Here is a 23039-nt window from a genome sequence, read left to right as displayed (position 1 = left end):
TGGGAGAACCAACCGGCTGTAGGCAGGATCAAAGTGTCCTTCTCCCCACACATATGCATTGCCTCAGTGAGAGAAGTCAAGATGGCGTTAGGGAGGCAACAGTGACAAAAAGAGCTCTGCTTACCAGACATTCACTGTAAATGTTTTCAAAGAAGAGGAGGCACACACCTCAGCCCAAATACTGTGAGCTTGAAGTGTCCCCTGGTACAGTGACTCACAGTACCGCCTAGAGAACTGATAGATTAACATTTCTTCATTCATAGTGCAGGCTGCGTGACACCTTGAGACCCAGAGTGACAGCCCTTTAGCTAGGTTTTGTAATCAGCTCAATGACTAACACTAGGATTCAATGCCTGGACAATGTTGCTGTACTCAATCACTCAGGTATCTAACTTCTGTCTTTGCTATCAACAAGATGCTGCTGTAAATTACAGAAAGTATGTAAATTAGTTCACTGGGTTAAACAACCCCTGAATTGTCAGTAACTTCTCTTTACACAGCAACCAAACTTAAGTTAATGTGTATTATTCAATGTATAACCTATTTATGGCCGGATCACAAAAACTGAGTTCTGGAAGTGTTGATTTAAGACAGGTCTCTGCTATAGTTTTTGGCTGACTGGTATTTAAGTAATTGAGGAGGCTGTATGTGACATCTTTAAAGGAGTGGGCTGATTTTGTTTAGCGGTGTATCAGCATTTGTTAACAATGCTACAGAAGCTGGCAGGACATAACACAACATAACGCACATCGACAAAACAACACAATTAAAATAGAACAGGTAGCAACACAAGAAAACAGTCAACACAGAATACAAGAGAAGAGCCACAGTACAACACAGCTACAAAACAATGTTTAAATGTACCTTGAAACACAGCAGCACACAAAAGAACACATCACTATAATAAAGTGAAACACAATAAATACGTACAAACGTTCCTGTCATACATTGCCACCTACAGAAATCTGCTTTCCTAATAGTGGTAAAGGTGATTTGCACCAAGCACTGACTTACTCACCACAAAAAAATATAATAGTGACAGTCAAAATGTTTTATGATCCCTCTCCTGATGTAATTTTATAGCACCACCAAAAGGCACCATTAATAATACTCCAGTGCCTTCCTAAAGTTCCAATGCTCAGCCACATACTCACAAACATAATTTACAGAACAGGTTTAGAATTCTATCCTTACCACATGGGTCCATTGGGAGAGGAACTCAGTTTGTCTAATCTCTCATGTGAATACCACAACATAGTTCAGTTAGTATGCCAACCTGAAATAGCCCTCCCAAGTAAAAACAAACTACCTAAAAAAGGAAAATAAGCTTTAGCCATGAGGGAATGGGAGGTGCCAGCTCATGCTGTACATTCACCTCAGAACCATCTTCATTTCTATGAAAGACCTTTATGCATGGAGAACAGCCTGACGTTTTTCTCGTTTGGGTAATCTTGATTCGTCTATTTTGAGTGAAGCAGGGACCGTCCAGTGATCTGGCAGAAGTCATTCTACAGAATCCTAAGGACACTGAATTGAAAGGTTAAAGGGCTCTTTGAAGATATCTCCATCTCTTGTATCTCCTATTGTCCTCACTCTTTCTTAACCTGTCTTCACACTACACAACCTTTAAGGCTTCTAAGCAACTGGAATTTTCTTTGTTGAGACCTCAGTGGTAGTTTTCTGGTTTTGTACATTAATTTGGACTTTTAGACTCTGGGAGTTGTCAATAATTCTAAATTCAGCTCATTGTTTAGCAAAATACACATGCGGCTCAAGGATTTGGATATGTAGTGAGGGTGCAATATTGTTAGGGTAGGAAATGTAAAAAAATTAAACAAATACTCACTATAATCTTTCATCAAAGGATTATACAAACGTAAGAATTAAATATAAAAGGTACCTCTAACCAATAGGGAATAGTTGCAAAAGGTGTTAACATTTTTCTCCTACTGCTGTGCATGTGAACATTTCAACATTCCACTCCACTGATTTTTCATAGTATTTACTGGTGTCTTGTCAACTTGGATGGCCTTCATAGAGAGTAAACATAGAATACAGCGGCAACGTGGAGAGGGACTTGTGAAGGTAGGGAATAACGTATATACCGGACTTAGTTTAGGGCCTGCCTTTTTAACATTAATTTAAAATTTGACAGCATTTCTTTTTTTAAATGCCCTTCACATATACTAAGTACAGGCAAAATGCTAATTACTATGATGTAGGATAAATGTAAAGCTATAAATATTATGTACCGGCCTAATAGCCTTTCATTCTTTTGTTTACAAAATGATAGCAAACCTGTCAACATTATTCAAGTGAGAATGAACATTTAATTCCTTCAAGTATAAACATATCTTTTACACCTTCCTTGTACATATGTGCAAAATAGAAAAGCAAGCACTTACCACTCTAATAGCAGCTCATGGACAAGCGAATCATTTTTCATCCCCTTTCGGAGACTGGGAAGGTGTCCAAAAAGGAAGCTACAAGACATGAAAACGTATGGTTCAATAATCAAATTTTACAATTTAAATCACCTGAAAGGCACCTACAAAAGCTGGTTCTAAGATTTACAGTTTTATGGACTGTACTTTTGCCATCCCAATAGACTACCTTCCATCAAAAGTTATCTCTGTACTGTGAAAGAAGTGGCGGCTGGTGACATTTGAAAGGGGTGCACTTACAATTGTTGTTGTACTGCAATGCAGCGAGCGAGCATAGCTAGCGAGCCGGAAAAACCTACGAGGAGTTCGGGGGTGTTCTCCCCCGGAGAACATTTTGAAAAAAGAGTGGACAAATGATGCGTTTATAAGCAAATTTGAGAAAGCAGGCAGCTTATTAAAGCAATTGCAGTTATTACATTAATAGAGCGCTTATTCAGTATAACCTCAGAGCTTCATAACAGACTTCAAGATACAATGCATTGCTGATTACATGCCGTCAGTTGTGTGACCTGTTCTCTGATCATTCTGTGTACTGTTAGAAGTTCCTGAGCTGTGAACTGTTAACATTTAATAGTGACTACAGTCTTGTATACACTCCATGTAGGCAACAATTTGAAAGTGGATTAATCCATATTGAGCTATTGAAGAGCAAGAAAAGCATGAAGAGCATCAATGTAGGAAGCGCTACATAAATGCCATATAGTGCAATAAAATTGTGAATAATGTACTGATGTACAGTGAACGAGCCAAGGGCAATACAACTATAACAATGCATCATTCAAAGTAAAAAATGAATTGACTCAGTTTTCCATTGGTCCCTCAAAACTAGCACCAGTATGGCTTGCATTGGTGATACTTGCCTTTGTGAGCTCATTTTCCATCAGAAAACAGAAGAAGTTGTTTCCCTGCATTAGCACTAAAACTGCAAATCTGCCAGTTCAAAGCACAGCCAATAAATAACAGATGTTGCCAGTACTGAATCTATGGTGCTCAAATGACCATGCTCGAAAAGACTGGAAGGCCGAGCCTCAGCCTGCCTTGCGTCGCCTCAATAGAGAATTAAAGATCAAAGAGAGTGAGAAAAAATTGCACTTCTTAATCTTAGGCCTGGGAAAAAATATTCACACTGTGACACCGGAGAACATCAACTGCAGTTGAAAGCTATTTCTTACACTGAAAGCAACAGCCCATAGCGCAAATGCTTCAGCTTTGCACTGTGTGTCTGCCCCCTCTCTCTACCCCGGCCGACATCCATGGCATCCATGCAAAGGCATCCAAGAGGGAGGGTATCCACGTGCTAGAAAGCACTCCGAAGTAAACCCTTTTTATCCCGACCCTGGTCTAAAGCACCATGATATCAGCAGGAAGCTACAGCATCCCAAACATACTCACACCGGCCGGAGAGTTATGAGGCCGTTAATTCCACCAGGCCCCATTTAACTCACAAACACCCAACAAAATATCACGAAGAAGGGTGTCACTCGGCCAGTTTGCAACAGGTGTGATATGAAACACCAGTTCAGACTGCCAAAAAGACCTATATTTTAATGTGGAAACCACGGGCCAAAATCGCCCATAGGCTATGCTCGACATCCAATCACAAGCTAAAACTGAAAATACTGGCAAATAGCATTATTATTAAGTTTGCCTTAACCCTTGTGGCCTGAATGCCATGAAGAAAAGTCAGACAAGCAACTACACCATTGAGGTACAGCTCACGGCTGCTGCTGGCAGTGCTGGCCCTCACTTCACATGCACAATAGTACATCACCATGATCACTATAATAGCGCCGAGAGCCCTCACGGTGTGATAACGGCGCCTACATCTCTGTCCCCAGAGGTGCCAAGCCACCCTCGAGAACACTATTGATGAAGACAGGTCCTTTGCAGGAGGAACGTGTAGCCTCCCACAAACACACGCACAGTCCAGGCTCTTTGCCATTGCCAGCATGAACACGGCAAGGCCAAGGGCAACATTGTTCTCTGGCACATTAAAGGGCACTGACTGTCAAGGGTGAAAAAAAAGCCCAACCTTAAAACACACAAATGTGCGCGCACGCTCCTGCAGTGTAAGTGCTTCACCTACCAGGACATATGTGACAGTGAGCACCCCAACGGGAAGACAATTGTGCGCTCCTTAAAGGAGGACCAGGCAGTGTTGCAGCAGGTGCAGTGGCACCGGGACACCCCCTGGATATTGCTGTATTTCACAATTCGAACAATGGCCAGGGGCTCCATTTCCCTCCTTGCACTAGTGCCCTTGACACACCAGCTATGCCCCTCACAAGATAGCTAGTAAAAAGGTAACCCCTGACAGACTACTGAGATTGAATGTGTCCTCCTTCCACGCCACCAGCACCCCAAAACAGTACACAATTGTTATACTGAGCTCCCCCAAGATCAAGAATAGGGTAATAGCCCAAGGACCTGACCATCGCACACAGACAAGAACACACACAATCCTGTCATGCATCCCCCGCCCTGGCAGCAGAACAGTGACCATCAATGACGCACACAGTCCTAGCTAGGTCCATTGGGCTACTCACAGTGGAGGCCCATTTTCCACAGAGAGACTGGGCGAAGAAGAAAAGAACCCAGTGATCCTCTCGTCCGATGGTTTAGAATTAACAGCCAACACAAAGATTTTGTCCACAATCCAAAACTGGCACTGAAAACCAAGTAAGACGGAGAAAAACATGTTTTTGAGAAAATAAATTACTAGCAGCACTGGTGCCTTTAGACATCCAACAGACTGGAGGCACCACGAAAAATAGAATATTTCAAAATAACTGGACACCATACTTCTTTTCAATTAATTATGCAACGGTTGGCACGGTGAGAAATACTCTGACCTGGATGGGTGAGGTGTCTGGGATATACAAGATATTAGAATATGGTGCTTTGCAGCAGAGGAGGCCGGGTGCTCTTCACAGGCTCCTGCTCACCAGGCAGAGCCAGGCATCCCCTTTTATGCATCTATGGCACACTCATTTACCCCATATCTGAATTACCCAAAAGGTGCCCAAGAGACCCCTGAGAGCAGATGCAGAGAGAACGGAGCCACATTGGCACAAGGAATCACCAAGCTCTGGGACAGGGTCGTCCGCAGTCGCGGCGGGCATGACAGATGGGTGGGGTTGCGGGGGAGGGGAGAGAGAGAAGTGGCCCTGAACGCTGCAATGGCAGCGTTGTGATTGGTATGGCCGGGGCCCAGCCGGGCACTTGTACGGAGGGCTGGGAGGCCATTTTCTCTATGTCGGCTGCTTGCAGGAGTGTGCGGATTTGGTTTGGCCAGAGATCTGACCAAACAGTCAGGGCCCACACCATGGGGAAGCCAGTCCCCCCTGCCCTCAAGCAGGACCACCCACCCTGCTGCCTCCAACCAGGCACTTCTGCTTTCTCGCATTGCGAGAAGCAGAAACATAAAATGCTACTTTTACCATTTTATATTTCTGCTTCTCGCACTGTGAGAAAGCAGTGGGGCAACACCCCCATGCCCCTATAGAGGAGTGGCCAATGTTTGAAATGAACCACTGTGTTGGTTGCTACCCGTCGTCGGTTTTGACAGCAGTTCACCAAATGTTTTACATTTTTTAATTTTTCAGAAATAAGCTCCCATACTGGGAGTTTGTTTCTGCTGAATACAAAACTAATGACCCTCAAACCCTTGATGAACTATGGAATAATCTATCCAAAAGACCTCAGTCAGACACATCATGAAGATATGGGTAAACCTTACGTATTCCATCAATGGAACACCCACTGGTTCCATCGACCGAATATTGCAGCTGGCCTGACGGAGTGGGGATCATCGGAGGAAGTTCATTACATCACATAACCAAGATGGATCGCACACCACTAGCCTCTCCTCCGGGTCGCCCCTTGGCACTCTGGTACATGTAGTGCATATAGATGGACGAGTAAAAAGTAGTTCACCACAGTTGGTGCGAGTAGTTACTCATTATCCCCAAGTTCTCTGGACCCGAGACATCACATGCCCTATTTAGGTTGGATGGTATAATGTCTGTTTTCCGTCTATGACAACCAGGAGAAAACCTAGAGGTGAGGGACAAAACAAAATACCCTCCCCCGCTCCCATTCCCTGGGAGAAAACTTCCAGGGAATGGAAGAGCCATGTCTTGAGTTTTTTCGGAATAGAGGTTCCGATGTCAAGAATCTTAGTTCAATGGGCAGTTGATTCCACAGTTTGGAGGTGGTCACTGCAAAGCCTCTTTCACCCGTGCGGGCCAGGCGAAAGCGGTAATTGAAGATTTAAGGATAAGGCCTTTATTAGAAAAGGGAAAAAAGAGGAATAATAATTTTCAAGAGGCCAAGTTGAAACAAATTGGAGTTGGCAATAGAATGTGTTTGCTTCAACATGGTTAATGATTAGTCAATTTTGACGGCAAGAGTTTTTTTTAAAGGTTACTGGTGTGCTTTCTTACTGAGACACAAAGGGCAATAGGACAACTTCCAGATAGAAGAAGTTCTAAGAGAAAGAAGTAGTTCTTTCTTTCCACCTTTCAGTATATACTAATCCTGATACATTTCAGACTTGACATTCTGCAAATAGTCATGGAGATTACTTAAAGATACATCACCAGTTTCATCTGCATACGCGAAAAGAACAAAAACAGAACACTGAATGAGAAATACAAATAGATATAAAAGGTTTAGGGAACATATGGAGCTCTGGGGAACTCCACATATAAAAGGTCTCGCCTCAAAGAGAAAATATAGAAAAAAACCTGCACTAATTTGTTTGTAAGAAGGACTGGTACTCAGGATAAAGCTAGACCACCAATATCAAACTTTTCTAGGCATATCAGCAATATATGTCCATCTACTGTGTCAAAATCAGGAGAAATGTCTGGCATTATCAGCGTTGTTGGGATCTCCTGGTCTATGCTGTCGTGTTTATATCTAGGACCCTAATTCAATATTCCCGAATTATGCCCTTGTGAGGTTATAATCAATAATATCCTGATAAAGGCATAAGAATCAGATCCATATTCAGTAATAGCCCATGCAGTCCAAAGCACAGCACGGCTACTCCCATCGACTCCTAGAAAGCACAACGCGTTCTTTAAACAAACCAAGCCTCCAGCAGCCCGGGAAAATCCCCCCTGCTTTTGTTTTGATTTGAACAAGAACTCCTGACGTCCAGAAAGAACTGTTAGTTCTTAGTGACGTCTTATGTCCAACCTTACGTCAACCCCGGCACCTTCCAGGTATAAAATACCAACAGTTGCCTTAAGAAAACACACTGTGGTTTGGAGCAGAGCGGCTATCTACTTGCCCGAGAGCCCAGCTGATGCGAGAGCCCACGGAAGCCGCCCCTCCCGTTTGACGCACTGAGAGAGAAGCTGCCTTTTTCTCCAGCCAAGAAAATCCAGCTCCGGTGTTTCCAGCCTACCCTTGCGGGTTGCTGGGAGATCGAGTCCTGAAGAAAGAGATACCAGACCTCCCACATTCTATTACCAAGGTATGGAGCTCACTAAACCCTTAAGAGAATTATTGATGCAGATTCTTGGCAAAAAAAATTTAAACCACTTAACTTAAACTGCTACTTACTAATCCCTTCCCATGAATTAGGCTTAGGTCAGGGACACCGGGGTAGGCTTAGTTAGAAGCACCAGTTGAGTACGTTAGTCAATGTATTTGTGTATGTATATATTTTATCCATTTTAAAGTATCATATGGCTAAGAAAACATATAAATGCTTTTATAGTATTATTTCATAATACTACTTTTACTGTACGCACTTTACTTTACTTTAAGTATTGCAATTGTGGCAATTTATTTCTCTTGCATGAGAAAGAAGAAAGCTCAATAAATAACACCTTTTATTGAAAATGACCGTCTCTCTATTTCTCTGCACTCTGGTGAAACTAAGTATGCACGGTTGACTGAGCAAAATAGCTGTCTATTGTTTTCACACGACTCTAGAGATACACTCTTATTCTGAGGGAGCAAAGTTGTCATGTTTATGCGGTTGTCGGAAACTGAATCCCTTCTTGTCTGAGCCAGGGAAGTTTATCCCTCTCTATTCATTCAACAAAGTTTCCAGTGACCTCTGAGCTAGCTGGCGCAAACCTAAATTAAGTTTAACATAGTCAGTAGAGACCTAGATGACCTCAGTCCTACGTCTACACTGCTGTTTATGTTATTCCAATGCGCAGAGCCTATTGGGAAAATAGGAACTACACTACATGGCGCCCAATGTTTGGTAAGGCGATAATCTAACGCAAGACACTAGAGTAACTCAGTCATGCTTTTTCACACAGAACCCCTTTTCCCTGTAAAAACTCCAAAAGACGTCTGGAGTGGGTGAAAGGTTAATATCTGCCGGAACTTAGTAGGATGAGAATCCTATGTATTAGTTTTCATCAACGTTGAAGGATACTGTGTTCCAAAATATTGTGCCCTAATCTTTGTTTCCTTGGAAACCTGCTCTGCAAACTTTCATTAAACAAAATGTTGACTAACGGCAACAGCAACGAAACCGGTGGAGCTGCAGTAGATGCGAATCAACCAGGTTTCGATGTTACAGGGTTTAATGAAAATGAACCGGGTGCAATTATCATCCCGGATAATGTAAGAAGAACTATAACTCTTAAACTTATAAAAAACGGACTGACACCACGAGGTGGTACAGTCATATTCGTGGTAGGGGCACATGAATATCGGCAGACAGAGGTATTCTATTCATGGACACATTTTCCAGCAGCACACGCTGTGACAAAAGACTTCCACTATTACAAAATGGAGGAACCTCTGGATGAATACACTCCATTTGAGGATGTTGAAATCCCACTAAATTACCAAGAGCACCTGCTCTGGTTTAATGGCGCCCTAAAACATTATAATCACATCATCAGGCTCGGTCCACTAGGTAGACCAGGAGCAACGTGGCCGGTTCTAGCAAGCTACACACCACATCCAGACATTGATAAAATGTCAGTTCCTGAACTTTTAGCTCAGCTAAAACTCCTAATTAAACTACATAGACAATTGGTCCAATATGTCATGCGGACTTCAATAGTCCAACCGACAATTAATATTCCACAGCAGACCCCTCACCAGGGGAACACAAACAAAATCACACCACAGAACATACAATCATTTCTTGGTAAAGTACCCATAAAACGGGAACAAATTCCATTCTGGTTAGCACAAAAAATTACTCAAATAGAGGCAGTATTTCCAGATACTACTCCTACTGAGAAACACAGAATTCTGACTATCTGTCTCCCAATGGGGATCGCACCACATGTGGAAGACTGTGACACTTGGGGCACAGTCTTTGCTTCCATCTACACAAAAACACATGGTGTCCCGTCTATGGCGGTCATACCAGATCTACTAAGACAGATTCAAAATGAATACGGTCCAGACCTGCTTTAACTCTAGGTATGAAATTACTGAAAGACTTCAAGCAGGTCTCGGCTATATTATTAGCCAACATAAAAGGAGAAGCAGCATCTGTGGCGATCCGCCATAAATTGAAGAAAACAGATATAGCAGACCAACCATTTGAACTTGCCAGAATCATTGAAAAATCATATGAAGAGCTAGGAAGAGATAGTTTGGATGGGAAACCGGTAAAACCCCAACTGACTGAAAATCCTGAAAAAATATTTATTAAAAATAATTTAAGAACTCCAAAAAAGAGCTGGAATGGTAATAAACAATCCATTCCCAGGGAAAAGCATTTCCAGTCCAGAGGAAGGTCTCCTCAGCGGAGAGAGAGATCTCCAGGCCAAGAGGCCAAGAAGACAAGTCTCCCCAAAGGGAGCCCTCTGAAAAAAATATAACCTTAGAGATAGGGATAAAATAAGAAAACCTGACAGATAACAAGATGTTGATTCACGCCCCTCTCGATCCTTCTCTTTTTTTTTATTATATATATATATTTTTTTTTTAAAAACATGAGCAGGGCACAATTGAATTCAAAGTGGTACAGCGCGCATTCATATATACAATGGGAATATAAAAATATACATATACAATACCAAAACATACAGGGTTATACCAAGATAGGCCATATACACAATAGACAAACAGAATGCTATACACCAAAATCTCACTTCCCCCCACTCCCGACAATCAATAATCAAGAATCAGGGCCTTGCTTCCATCGAATTAGGGGTTCCCATATTTGCAAACCAAGTTTCTTACCTTTTTTCCCCTTCCTAGCGTATATGGCGGATTCTAATTTTTGAATTGATAACACCTTACCCAACCATTGATGATATGTGGGAGGATTAGGGTCAAGCCAAGCCAAAGCCACTAGCAGTCTAAAGATGGCCATTACAACAAATGCAAAGTTCTCATTATTCACATGGCTCTCCGGGTTGACCCCTAATAGCATTACAGCTGGGTTTAATTCTATTGTGGTTGACAATACATTCTGAAAGAAATTCCCAATGTCCTGTTTTATACTATCTAGTTGTGGACAGAGTGAAAAAATGTGCATTATATCCGCTTCTGCGCTACCACACCTAAAACAGGTGGTTCCCGAAAGACCCCCCCATTGGGCAATTTTCCCTGGTGTGTAGTACAGATGATATAGAGTCTTATAATTGAGAGCTTGTAGAGATGATGAACACAACAGTTTAATTCCCATCTTTAGCGACTCCGAAAAAATGTCACTGGTTGTATCCAGATCTTCAGACCACTTATTAACCCATTTATCCATATCGTCATTCTTTAAAGATGTCATCTCCAAGTAAAATCTTTTTATGGTGCAATCAGTACCTGCCTCTATAAGATCCATCAATACATTTGTTTCAAAACCCAGAGGACCTCCTCTTCTATTTATTAAACAACTTCTTATTTGGAGGTATTTAAAAAAATGCTTTGAATCTAAAGTATATCTATTCTGTAATTCTACAAATTGTAGTATACCATGAGATCCCTGGATATTTCCAATCTTTCTTATCCCCCGCCTCTCCCAATCTTGGAATACAGCACCTGAAAAAACCATGCGAGGCAGGGAGGGGTTATTTTTGAATCTGGTGTAAGCATTATATTTTCCAATTCCTATCTTTTTCGATATTCCCTTCCATATATTATAAGCAGCCATAATGGTCTTAAACCGCGTTCTTTTATAATAACTTTCCTCAGTGAATCGTAAAAAAAAATATTTTCCGCATTTTTACCCAAAACCAAACCAAAAATAACAAGTGAACCAATATTATCCCATCCATCCATCTCTGCCCCCCCAACCAATCCCAACATTGTTTGGAGTGCAGCAGCCCAGTAATACAATTTTAGATCTGGTAAAGACCAACCCCCGCGCTCCCGTGGGAGTGACATATATCTCAAGGCCCTGCGTGTCTTTCCTCTGGCCCATATAAACCGGTTAATCATCTGCTCGCAAATTTTGAACCATTTATTGTCAAATAGAAGTGGAACTGCCCTAAAGATATACAAAAATTTTGGCAACACCATCATTTTGATGATATTGACTCGGCCTACTAACGATAGGTGTAGATTTTCATACCGATCCAAATCTTTCTTTGTTTTATTTATTATTGGAACAATGTTATTTTCCACTAGATTATTTAAGTCGGCTGAGATATTTATTCCTAAATAAGTCCCTGCCTGGACAACTCGATTATCTTCACACAAAGTCGCTGAATTTTTAATAATCTGTGTCTTCGAGGCATTTAGAGCGTATCCCGAAATCTGACCAAATCTATTAGCCTCTTCTTCTATAAAGACTGTTGCCTCTGTAGGGTTTGGTGTTATCACTGCTACATCATCAGCATAGGCCAATATCTTACATGGTCCCACTAATGTTGGTAATGGTGTTATCTCTGGGCAAAGATCTAGCTTACGAATCAGTGGATCCATATACATGGCAAACAGTAAGGGGGAACATGGACATCCCTGCCGTGTTCCTCTTTTAATCATAAATTGACCCGTAACTCCCCCATTAACTCTGAGGGCAGCGATCGGTTCTTTGTACAAGGTCTGTAAGGCTTTTATGAAACCACCCCTGAATCCAGCTCTAACTAAAGTGTGCCACAGATAGTCCCAGGAGACCCGATCAAATGCTTTCTCAGCATCTAGCAACATTACTGCCATCGGATCTCCTGTGACCTCAGCGGCATCGAACAGCGTTATAACTTTCCTTGTGTGATGAGTTGTTCCTCTACCAGGAATAAATCCGTGCTGGCTATAACTTACTAGAGCGCTTATTACCCCAGCAAATCTCCTTGCCAGAGCTTTTGAATATATTTTGGTGTCATTATTCATTAGTGTAATGGGGCGATATGACCCAGGTTCAGTCGGCGGTTTTCCTTTTTTTAAAATTAACACAATGTCTGCACCCCCCCAAGACTTTGGAATAGACTTGCCCGACTGTGCAGCTTGAATCGTTTTAGTTAGCTCTTGGGCGAGCATTCCCCAGAAAGTTTTATAAAATTCTAAAGGTATCTGGTCTGGGCCAGCAGCTTTTCCTGAAGGGAGGTTACACATAGCATCTTTAATCTCTTCAGCATCTAACTGTCTTTCCAATCTATCTGCATCTTCGTCCAGAACCCTCTCCACTGGGATATACTCAAGATAGTCCCTAATCTCATCACTCCCACATGGGTGTTGATGATCATATAAATTCTGATAGAATTTCCTAAAAACTTCCCTGATTTCTTCCGGATCTTTTTGCAGATTACCATTTTCATCCCTAATTTCTCGAACTGTTCCTTCTGCCGCTATCTGCCTAGTGCGCATGGCGAGTACATGCCCGACTTTTTCATTATATTCATAACACCTCTCCCTTCTAATTGTATAATATGCTCCGCTTTTTTCGCCAAATCATCTTCAGCTTCACTTTTTACTTTTATAAGATCTAAAATAGATTGCTCTACTGGTTCCCCTGTATTAACACAGTTATTGAGTTCTTCTTCTGCCTTTAACACAGCTTTCTCTAATTCACCTTGCCGAATCCCTTCTAATTTACGTTTATAACTGCTATAACTACATGTTTCGCCACGGACGCCCGCCTTAAAAGCATCCCAAATAACTCCAACCGAGGCACTTCCTCTGTTGTTTTCAAAAAACTCTGTGATCCATTTTGACATATGTGATATATAGTCATCCTCTAAAAGGAGCCTTCTTTCGAATGTCCATACCCGATTAGTTCTTAACCCTCCTTCTAGCTTCATTGTCAGCAATACTGGGTTGTGGTCACTGAGGATTCTTGGGAGCCTATCTATTTTAACCCGTGACATTAAGTTATTAGAAATCATAAAATAATCCAATCTAACACAAACTTGATGTGGTGCAGAATAATATGTATATCCTTTTTGTGCTGATCTGATTGTACCCCAGACATCAATCAAATTATTATTGATCAAAAGATCGACAAGGGCCTTATGGACTCTTTTCTTCCGTCCTTTATAACAACTAGTCTGTCCTATTCCCAAACCTTCTGCCCCATTAATGTTCAAGTCTCCCCCTATAATGACCTGGGGTGGCCAAATGGCCAGTTCAGAGTCTAAAAACTGTAATACCTCCGGGTCATCCTGCTTAGATCCATAAACTGCGACCAACGTTGTCCACACGCCTTCCATCATTATCTCCGCTATCGCCCACCTTCCCCATTTATCCTCTAATTTTCTCCCAATTGTCAAATTTTTACTCCTTGACAAGATAGCGACCCCTCTATTTTTTGCACCTTGTTTAGAACTTACTATTAAGTGGAAGCCCAGCTGATTGAGACAGTACTCTTGCGTATTCATTATATGTGTTTCTTGCAGAAATATGAAATCTACATTCAGCTGGCGTAATCGGATACCAACCTTTTGCCTTTTTTGGACATCATTTAGGCCACAAACATTCCATGTTAGAAATCTAAGTGTCATATTTAAGTTTACCGGGACCATTAACTGCCTGTTCACTTGTATTTCTTATTTTAATGGGTTTGATCTCTGCTACAGCTAATACCAAAAAAGGATAATTCAGAGTTTTGATACTCTCTTCCATCCTCACTTCTTCCTTACAGCCATACTGCTTGTGCGCCTGATTCAGAATACATCCTTCGTGATACCCATATATTTCAATACCATTGTGCCCTGCCCTTGTGCTCTCCCTCCCCCCCCCCAGAAACCCCCTCCCTCCGGAACCCCTCCCTCAGGAACCCTCCCCCCCTACGGGCAAATAGGTCCGTAAGACCTATATTTGACCGACGCATGCCTCCGGGATGTCTCACCCTCCTCCCCCTCCTGACTTTCCTAATTCATTTGAAGTGCTCACCTACTAAGAAGTAAAAGAAAACATTTTAAACTCTATCTGACGAGTCCAATCCCCTCCTACCTGATTAAACAGCAATATAACAACCCATCAATAATTTCAAACAAATTCATCTTGCCCAAAATCTTCAGAGTGAATATAAAAGGGAAAAAAAAATAAAAAATTACATGCACATGATGCGAAAACATAATCTATCCTTAGATACCCTATAAAGTACCTATCTCTAACTAATGAGTTGAAAAACTGCTATTCTGTAGCATTATTACTCTGTCCTCTACTCTTTACTTTTTACGAGGTATATTTCTGACAACCCCAGCTTGTAAATCTTGTGAATCTTGGACCTCTGGAATCTTGTTATGAGACTTTTGATGACCTCTATTTTCTCTCAAAAAAGCAAGATATTCTTGCGCCATTATTTCTGAGTGGAAGACTCTGTATTTGCCGTCTACTCCAACTTTTAGACATGCGGGGAACATTAAATAAGCCTCACACCCTATATTTTGGAACGGGTGATAAGTTGCCTCATCCGCCACCTTCTTTCCACTGTGGTATGGCAGAAATCAGGGCGGGCAAAAAATTCAATTTCCTTATAGGAACGTTTAGACTGTGGTTTTGCCTTATTGATTATCTCTTCACGTAAGAGGAAATTCCCGATATATAACAATATTGCACGGGGCTTGCCCTGTGATTCTTTTCGAAACATCGGGAAACGGTGCGCTCTTTGAACCTCATGCTCCCAGTCCCACGAGGTCAGCTCTGGGAATGCACCTTTCAACAAATTGATGACGAAACCAGGCACGTCCCCATCCTCTTTTCCCTCTTGTATTCCAATTAATCTAACATTGTTCCGCCTTTGTCTATTTTCAAATTCCTCCAGCTTCCAGAGCATATCCGCTGTTGTCTTATCGTAATCTTTGTTAGCATCTTGCATTTTGACAAAATCATCTTCCAGTCTTCCTGTTCTGACCTCTATCTCAGATACTCTCTCGACCATCTCTTCATACATTCTGTTCACCTTGTGAAGAGAAGATTGTATTTTTTTATTCGCGTGTCTAGCCCTCCTACTGGCTCTCTGACTCTCTGCACGAGCCTCACTCTGGATTTGTTTTAGGGTAGAAAGTAATATTTCGAAGTTTGCAGCACCACCTTCAGCACCTCCCTCAGCCCCCCGTGGGCTGGCCTCATACAATTCTGCTTCTGCTCCGACAGGCTCTCCAGACTGAAGTATTCCACTTTCGACTGTATTGTCCCAGACAAGTTGTTTAGCAACTGTTTTCACATGTTTCCTGCGAGGAACTCTGGCTTGAGTCTTTCGCCTGAGATTGTTATTTTTAGACTTAACCTTATACATAGGAATATTGTCCGTCACAGTTTCCCTCATTTCCTTTATGACATTTTTTGATTTTGTTTTTATAACCTTCAGGGCTGTCTCTTGCTCTATGGGTTCTGTGTCGCTATCAGAGGTTACAGAGACACTATCTGATTTCGATATATTAGTCTCTGTGCCTGAACCTACTACAGAGTCCGCTGAGCTGCCCAGTTCTGAGTCTGTATCCGATAGAGAATCTCGGACAGAGCTGGTGAATTCACTTCCGTCATCCTCCTCATCATCCACCTCGTCATTTCCAGTAAAGAAAATCTCCTCGCCTGGTGATGCCAATATCGATTCAGGAATATTTTGTAGAATCATTAGATTCATGTCCTTTCTATTCTCAAGAGTAGAGCTATTTATCAACTGCTGCGACGAGGTAGTTGCTATCTCCTTGTCCATCACCTTTGTAACTGTCTGCTCATCTGCACTCTTACTGGCATTATTTTCATTGTGGACATTATTCAGATTAGTCACAATACCAGGACTCTTATGTGACTCTAAAGATATTTCTACAGACACCTCTACCGTTTTTTTTCCATCTTTATGTTTGTCTTTCTCATTGTGCCCATTTAAAGCTTCAGCCGACTCCTGGCCCTTTAAACTCTTAGCTCCGCCCCCCGCAGGGACTGTAGAAGAGGCGGTCTCTCCCCCGGGCTCTGTAACGTCATTCTTACCTTGGAGCTCCACCATGTTACCTGCGCTCCCCACAGCTCCGTTGGCTTCAATGCTCTCCATGTGCAGGGGGTTCTGTTTTGCCCTGCACAGTGCTGCTAACGTTGGAACTGAAAGTGTCAACTGCGCTTTTGGCTGAATACTTGCTGCCGCTGCTGCCACAGGTAAGAAAGACTCCACGATCGTAGTCTGCCTCAGCGCTGCCTCTCTTCCCGCCATTTCATTAAAGGCAAGCTGTGTCTCAGTGTTCCTTTTAGCTGATCTAGGCAGGGCTGCGTGTTTCTTTGTTTTTTCTCCCGTCTCCCTTTCGCGCAGCTTCCTTGCTTTCGCCTCTTTTGCTGCCTCCCGTCTCAGCTGCGCCTTTGTTCTTGCTTTGGCTCTGAGGTTGGAGGTGAGAGCGGGACCGTCAAGAGATATATCCTCTTCCTCATTCCCGGAGGCGATGTCATTAGGTTTCCTACTTGATCGATGGAGTTTAGGAGCCATTATTTTCAAACAGTATAAGCGCCCTGCTCGGTAGGACTTTGCTATTAGGGCAGCTATACTTTCCAGAAACGTTCTTTTTTCCTCGGATTGTGGAGAGTCCTTTAATGATGCAGACCAGGTCAATATCGCTCCAAGCATCTCATTTCAGTTCGAAGGCGCTGTTACTACTGCTGTGCTCCAATCCTCCTTAGTGCCTGCTGGTATAGCTCAGTTCATCAGCGCCTCAGTAAAAAAAAAAGCCTTAATGAAGCAATGAAGCAATGAATCATTTTTCAAAACTGCACAAAAGTTGTCATCGAAGTGTGCACTTCGTATTCCATTAGTCCATTAGTTCTGCTGTCAGGAGTGGTTCAGGGTGCGACTGACCCCTACGGCGTCTCGGCGGCCATCTTGCCCCCAAAAGCCTCTGTTTCCTTGGGTTTGGCCTCTCGATCCTTCTCACTCAATCTTTCTCGATCTTCCTCACAGAAATAGGAAAGAAAAGGACGGTCAGAACACGGAGAAGAGCACGTCAAGTCCAAAGACAAGGAACCTACTCATCAAAGTAAAAAATTACAATTTCCCAGAAAGAAGGTAGCACCATAGCTCGCAAGATCCTGATGAATCTTCTGGAGACAGTGGACACGAATGAATACATTCAGGTGGAAACTGCAGACACACGAGTTAGTGTGCCCCATAAACTATATGAAATAACATTACGTATAGAGGGAGATAAAACTAGGAAAATAAAATGTCTCTTTTAGGAAAAACTTTCAAAAGGCTATGACATTCTGTTAGCTGAGAAAGACTGGCCACCAGAGTTTGTCAGGGAGTGCCCTCATGGCAAAGAAATGATTATGCCTGCCTTCTCGAATCATATCCTGATTCATAAAAAATACACATTGGCAAGAAAATGGGCAGTGGCCCAAGCTCCTGCTTTATACAATGATCATGTAGGATGGGATGAGGATTCACCTCACCACAAAATCCAGTTAAAAAATCAGCCCACTGCACAAAGTCAAGTCAAGTCAAGTCAAAAGATTTGTATAGCCCGCTACATACCCGGAGGGTCTCAAGGCGCTTGAAGAAGGGTGGGGAGTTATTTGTCGAATATCCAAGTTTTAAGTTGCTTTCTGAATGCTAGATGGTTCTGAGTGAGACGAAGGTGAGTGGGGAGTGAGTTCCAGGTTTTAGCTGCGAGGTAGGAAAAGGATCTACCTCCCATGGTGGTTTTATTGATGCGAGGTACGGTAGCAAGGGCTTGGTTGGAGGATTGTAGCTGACGGGAGGGGGTGTAGAAGGAAAGACGTGAGTTGAGGCACTCGGGTCCAATTTCATAAAGTGCTTTGTGTGCGTGGGTTAGGAGTCGGAAAATAATCCTCTTATTGACGGGGAGCCAGTGGAGGTTTTTCAGGTGACTAGAGATGTGGTCTTTACGTGGGATGTCTAGTATGATTCTGGCTGATGCGTTCTGGATGCGTTGGAGTTTATTCTGGAGTTTTGCGGTGATACCGGCGTATAGGGTGTTTCCGTAGTCCAGGCGGCTTGTAACCAGTGCATGGGTGACCGTGTTTCTGGTTTCGGTGAGGATCCAGCGAAATGTTTTTTTGAGCATGCGAAGAATGTTGAAGCAAGATGATGAAACGGCGTTTACTTGTCTGTTCATAGAGAGTGAGGAGTCCAGGATGACGCCCAGGTTCCGTGCGTGGTCCATCGGGGTGGGTGCTTTTCCAAGGGCCTCTGGCCACCAAGAGTCGTCCCAGGCGGAGGGGGAGGTACCTAAGATAAGGACTTCTGTTTTGTCTGAGTTCAGTTTCAGACGGCTATGCTTCATCCACTCGGCTACTTCTTTCATTCCTTCATGTAGGTTAGTTTTGGCGGTGTTAGGGTCTTTGGTGAGTGAAAGGATCAGTTGAGTGTCATCCGCGTAGGAGATGATGTTGAGGTTGTGTTGGCGTGCGATGGCCGCGAGGGGGCTCATGTATGCGTTGAAGAGGGTGGGGCTGAGTGAGGACCCTTGGGGTACGCCGCAGATGACTTCAGTGGCCTCTGAGTTGAATGGTGGGAGGCGGACTCTCTGGGTTCTTCCGGTGAGGAACGAGGTGATCCATTCCAGTGCTTTTCCTTGGATTCCGATGTTTCTGAGGCGCTGTAAAAGAGTGCTATGACAGACTGTGTCGAAGGCTGCGGAGAGGTCGAGGAGGATGAGGGCGACTGTGTCTCCATTGTCCAGTAGAGTTCGAATGTCGTCTGCTGCGATGAGGGCGGTCTCCGTGCTGTGTTTGGCTCGGAAGCCGGACTGCGAGGAGTCGAGGGATTTGTTTGTTTCGAGGAAGGCGGCGAGCTGGTTGTTGACAGCTTTCTCAATGACTTTGGCTGGGAATGGAAGGAGCGAGATGGGGCGGTAGTTTTTGAGTTCGGTGGGGTCCTCTGTGGGTTTTTTCAGAAGGGCGCTGAGTTCTGCGTGTTTCCAGCTTTCCGGGAAGGTGGCGGAGTTGAGGGAGCAGTTGATGACGTCTCGGAGGTGTGGTGCTATGATGGAGTCTGCTTTGTTGAAGATGTGGTGAGGGCAGGGGTCTGTGGGGGATCCTGAGTGGATGGAGTTCATCAGGCGGATGGTGTCCTCAGTGGAGATTGGGTTCCAGTCATTAAGGATATTCGAGGGGGGTGAAGGTCCTGCAGAAGGTTGGGTGGGTTGGTCTCCGGGTCGGTTGTCGAAGCTGTTGTGGATGTCTGCGATTTTGTTGTGGAAGAACGAAGCTAGGGAGTCGCAGAGGGCTTGAGAGGGGGTGATGTCGTTGGAGTTGGCTGAGGGGTTGGTAAATTCTTTGACGATGTTGAATAATTCTTTGCTGTTGTGGGCGTTGTTGTCTAGTCGGTCTTGGAATGCGGCTTTCTTGGCAGATCGGATTAGTTGGTGGTGTATGTGGGTGGCGTTCTTGAAGGCGTCCCTGTTGCTGGTGTTTGGGTCTTTTTTCCAGGCCTGCTCGAGGGAGCGACAGAGTTTCTTGGATTTCTTAAGGTCATCGTTGAACCAGGATGCATTTTTGCTGCCTAGTTTGATTTGACGTTTTTTCAGCGGTGCTAGGATGTCGGCGCAGTTGGATAGCCATTGGGTGAGGTTAATGGCTGCTTGGTCGGGGTTTGGGGAGTGGGCAGGGGGGTTTTGGAGAAGCGATGAGGAGATCTGGTCGATGGTGATTTTGTTCCAGTTTCTTCGCATAGTGGGTTGAGGATGGTTGTGAGATGTGGTTTTTTTGTAGATAAAGTGAACGCAGCTGTGGTCCGTCCAGTGGAGAGTAGTGGTGTGACTGAAGGAGACATGTTTGCTGGAGGTGAAGATAGGGTTGAGTGTGTGCCCAGCGATGTGGGTGGGCGTAGTCACAAGTTGTTTGAGTCCGAGGTTGGCGAGATTGTCCAGAAGGGAGGCGGCGTTGCTGTCATTGCTCTTTTCTAGGTGAAAGTTGAGGTCTCCCAGCAGAATGTATTCCTCGGAAGGGAGGGCGTGTGGGGTGATAAAGCCAGTGATAACGTCGCTGAATTGTGTACAGGGTCCTGGAGGACGGTAGAGGAGTGTGCCTCTGAGTGTGGTTTTGGGGTCGGTGTGAATCTGGAAGTGAAGGTGTTCGGCGCTGGTGAGGTTGACGTCTGAGCTGGTTGAGATGCGGATGGAGTTCTTATGGACGATAGCGATGCCTCCTCCTGTTTGGTCGGTGCGGTCCTTGCGGATGATCTTGTATCCTTCCGGGATGGCTATGGTGATGTCTGGAGCTGATGAGGCGTTCATCCATGTTTCTGTTAGGAAGGCGACGTCGGGAGAAGTGGTGTCTAGTAGGTTCCAGAGGTCGATGGCGTGTCTGTGGACTGATCGGGTGTTGAGCAGGATGCATTTTAGGTGGTTGGAGTCAGGTCTCGGTTGTGTGATCGTGGATGAAGAGTTTTTCTTGGTGCCGTCGAACTTGCAGGAGTAGCAAGTGAAGGGTCCATGGGTGAGTCCAGGAGCGGCTTGGGCGCAGTTGGATAGTCGACCGGGGTTAAGGGCTAGGAGGGTGGAGGCGTCGTAAGTAATGCGGGAGGGCTGGGCATTGCGTGGACCAGGGGGTCTGGCGCTGGGCGCGGTCCAGGCGTGGACGGGCGTAGACGGGCTTACCTTTGGCGCACCTTCGGCGCGACTGGGGCGCGATCGCTGCGCGTAAACGCTGCGCGCAAATGCTTCTGTCATAAGTGGATAATGGGAGGGGAGGGGCGAGGCAGGCTCAGCTGGGAGGTGGGAGCGTGATTGGAGGGCCGGGCTTGGACGTCACAGCCAGCAAATGGCTGCAACAATAACAACAACTGTACGCAGGGAGAGGTTGGGGCGAGCAGTGGAGCGCTATTACTGAAATAATAAATCTACAAATGAAATGGCTGAGTGGTGGACGCAGTGGGGGGTCACAAAGCAGCGCAATGAACACAGTACTTTAAGAGTATAAATCGGCGCTATGAAATTAAGCACAGTGCAATCAGTAATCAAAGCAGCAAAGCAGCGCTAAGGTCAGAGCCAGGTAAAGAGACAATGCGGCGCAGTGATGTAATATTAGGAACAAAGCACAGAGCACAAGCAGCGTAGGAGTAGCGCTACGATACCCAGGAGGACAGAGGGGAGCAACCGGATCTGCACGAGTCAGGACGGTCACAGCTCTCGGAGGGGGATGGGTCGACCTAAACTATCAGTGGGAGGCTGGCTCAGCTGGAAGGCGGGAGCGTGATTGGAGGGCCGGGCTTGGACGTCACAGCCAGCAAATGGCTGCAACAATAACAACAACTGTACGCAGGGAGAGGTTGGGGCGAGCAGTGGAGCGCTATTACTGAAATAATAAATCTACAAATGAAATGGCTGAGTGGTGGACGCAGTGGGGGGTCACAAAGCAGCGCAATGAACACAGCACTTTAAGAGTATAAATCGGCTCTATGAAATTAAGCGCAGTGCAATCAGTAATCAAAGCAGCAAAGCAGCGCTAAGGTCAGAGCCAGGTAAAGAGACAATGCGGCGCAGTGATGTAATATTAGGAACAAAGCACAGAGCACAAGCAGCATAGGAGTAGCGCTACGATACCCAGGAGAACAGAGGGAACAACCGGATCTGCACGAGTCAGGACGGTCAAAGGCAGTACCCAGTTAAACAAGAAGCTAAAAAGCAAGTCAGGGAGATCTTAGATCATCTTGAATATCAAGGGGTGATTGAAACATGCACCTCTCAAATGAACAATACTTTGTTTCCTGCCTCCAAGCCAGACGATTCATATCGTCTAGTTTTGGACTACAGACACCTTAACTCCTGTAGTAAAACATTTGCAGTACAAAACTCACATAGTGCAGCACTAATGAATAACATTGTGCACAAAAAAATATAAAACGACATTAGATATCTCTAATGGATTCTTCTGTCAGAACATTGCATCTGAAAGCAGGTATTTGACCGCTTTCTCCATAATGGGATCGAAAAAACAATTTTACCGACTCCCACAGGGATTCAAGAATAGCCCAGGATTATTCTCAGCAAGGGTAACAGAGTTACTATAAATATATGATGATGAGGCATTATCCTATGTCGATGACATCTATCTCACAGATGATGACCTGGAGACTCACTTAAAAAGGGTGAACACCATAATACTTGGGTTTGTGTCAGAGGGTTACAAATTCAACTTCAAAAAGTCACGAATTGCCCATCTAACTGTCCTATTTTTAGGATATGAATTATCAAGTGAAGGCAAAAGCCTGGCAGACAATTTCTTAGAGAAATGTGCTGTACTCCAAGCACCAAAAACGCTGAAGAATTTACA

The 23039-nt window shown here is 44.1% G+C and overlaps 1 protein-coding gene across 2 annotated transcripts in view; it reads right to left on the bottom strand.

The window, feature by feature from the left end:
- Positions 1–23039, bottom strand: part of LOC147690173 (cholesterol 24-hydroxylase-like) — a 288449-nt gene that overhangs the window by 149990 nt on the left and 115420 nt on the right. For both annotated transcript variants that reach the window (XM_086937766.1, XM_086937767.1), the window contains exon 2: positions 2406–2483. In XM_086937766.1, coding sequence (XP_086793892.1) covers positions 2406–2483 — 78 coding nt within the window. The remainder of the gene's footprint in view (positions 1–2405; positions 2484–23039) is intronic.

Source organism: Lissotriton vulgaris, chromosome 9, assembly GCF_964263255.1.
Source record: "Lissotriton vulgaris chromosome 9, aLisVul1.2, whole genome shotgun sequence".
NCBI classification, from domain to species: domain Eukaryota; kingdom Metazoa; phylum Chordata; class Amphibia; order Caudata; family Salamandridae; genus Lissotriton; species Lissotriton vulgaris.
The sequence above is the reverse complement of the archived record's forward strand: the minus strand, read 5'-3'. Positions and strand labels throughout refer to the sequence as shown.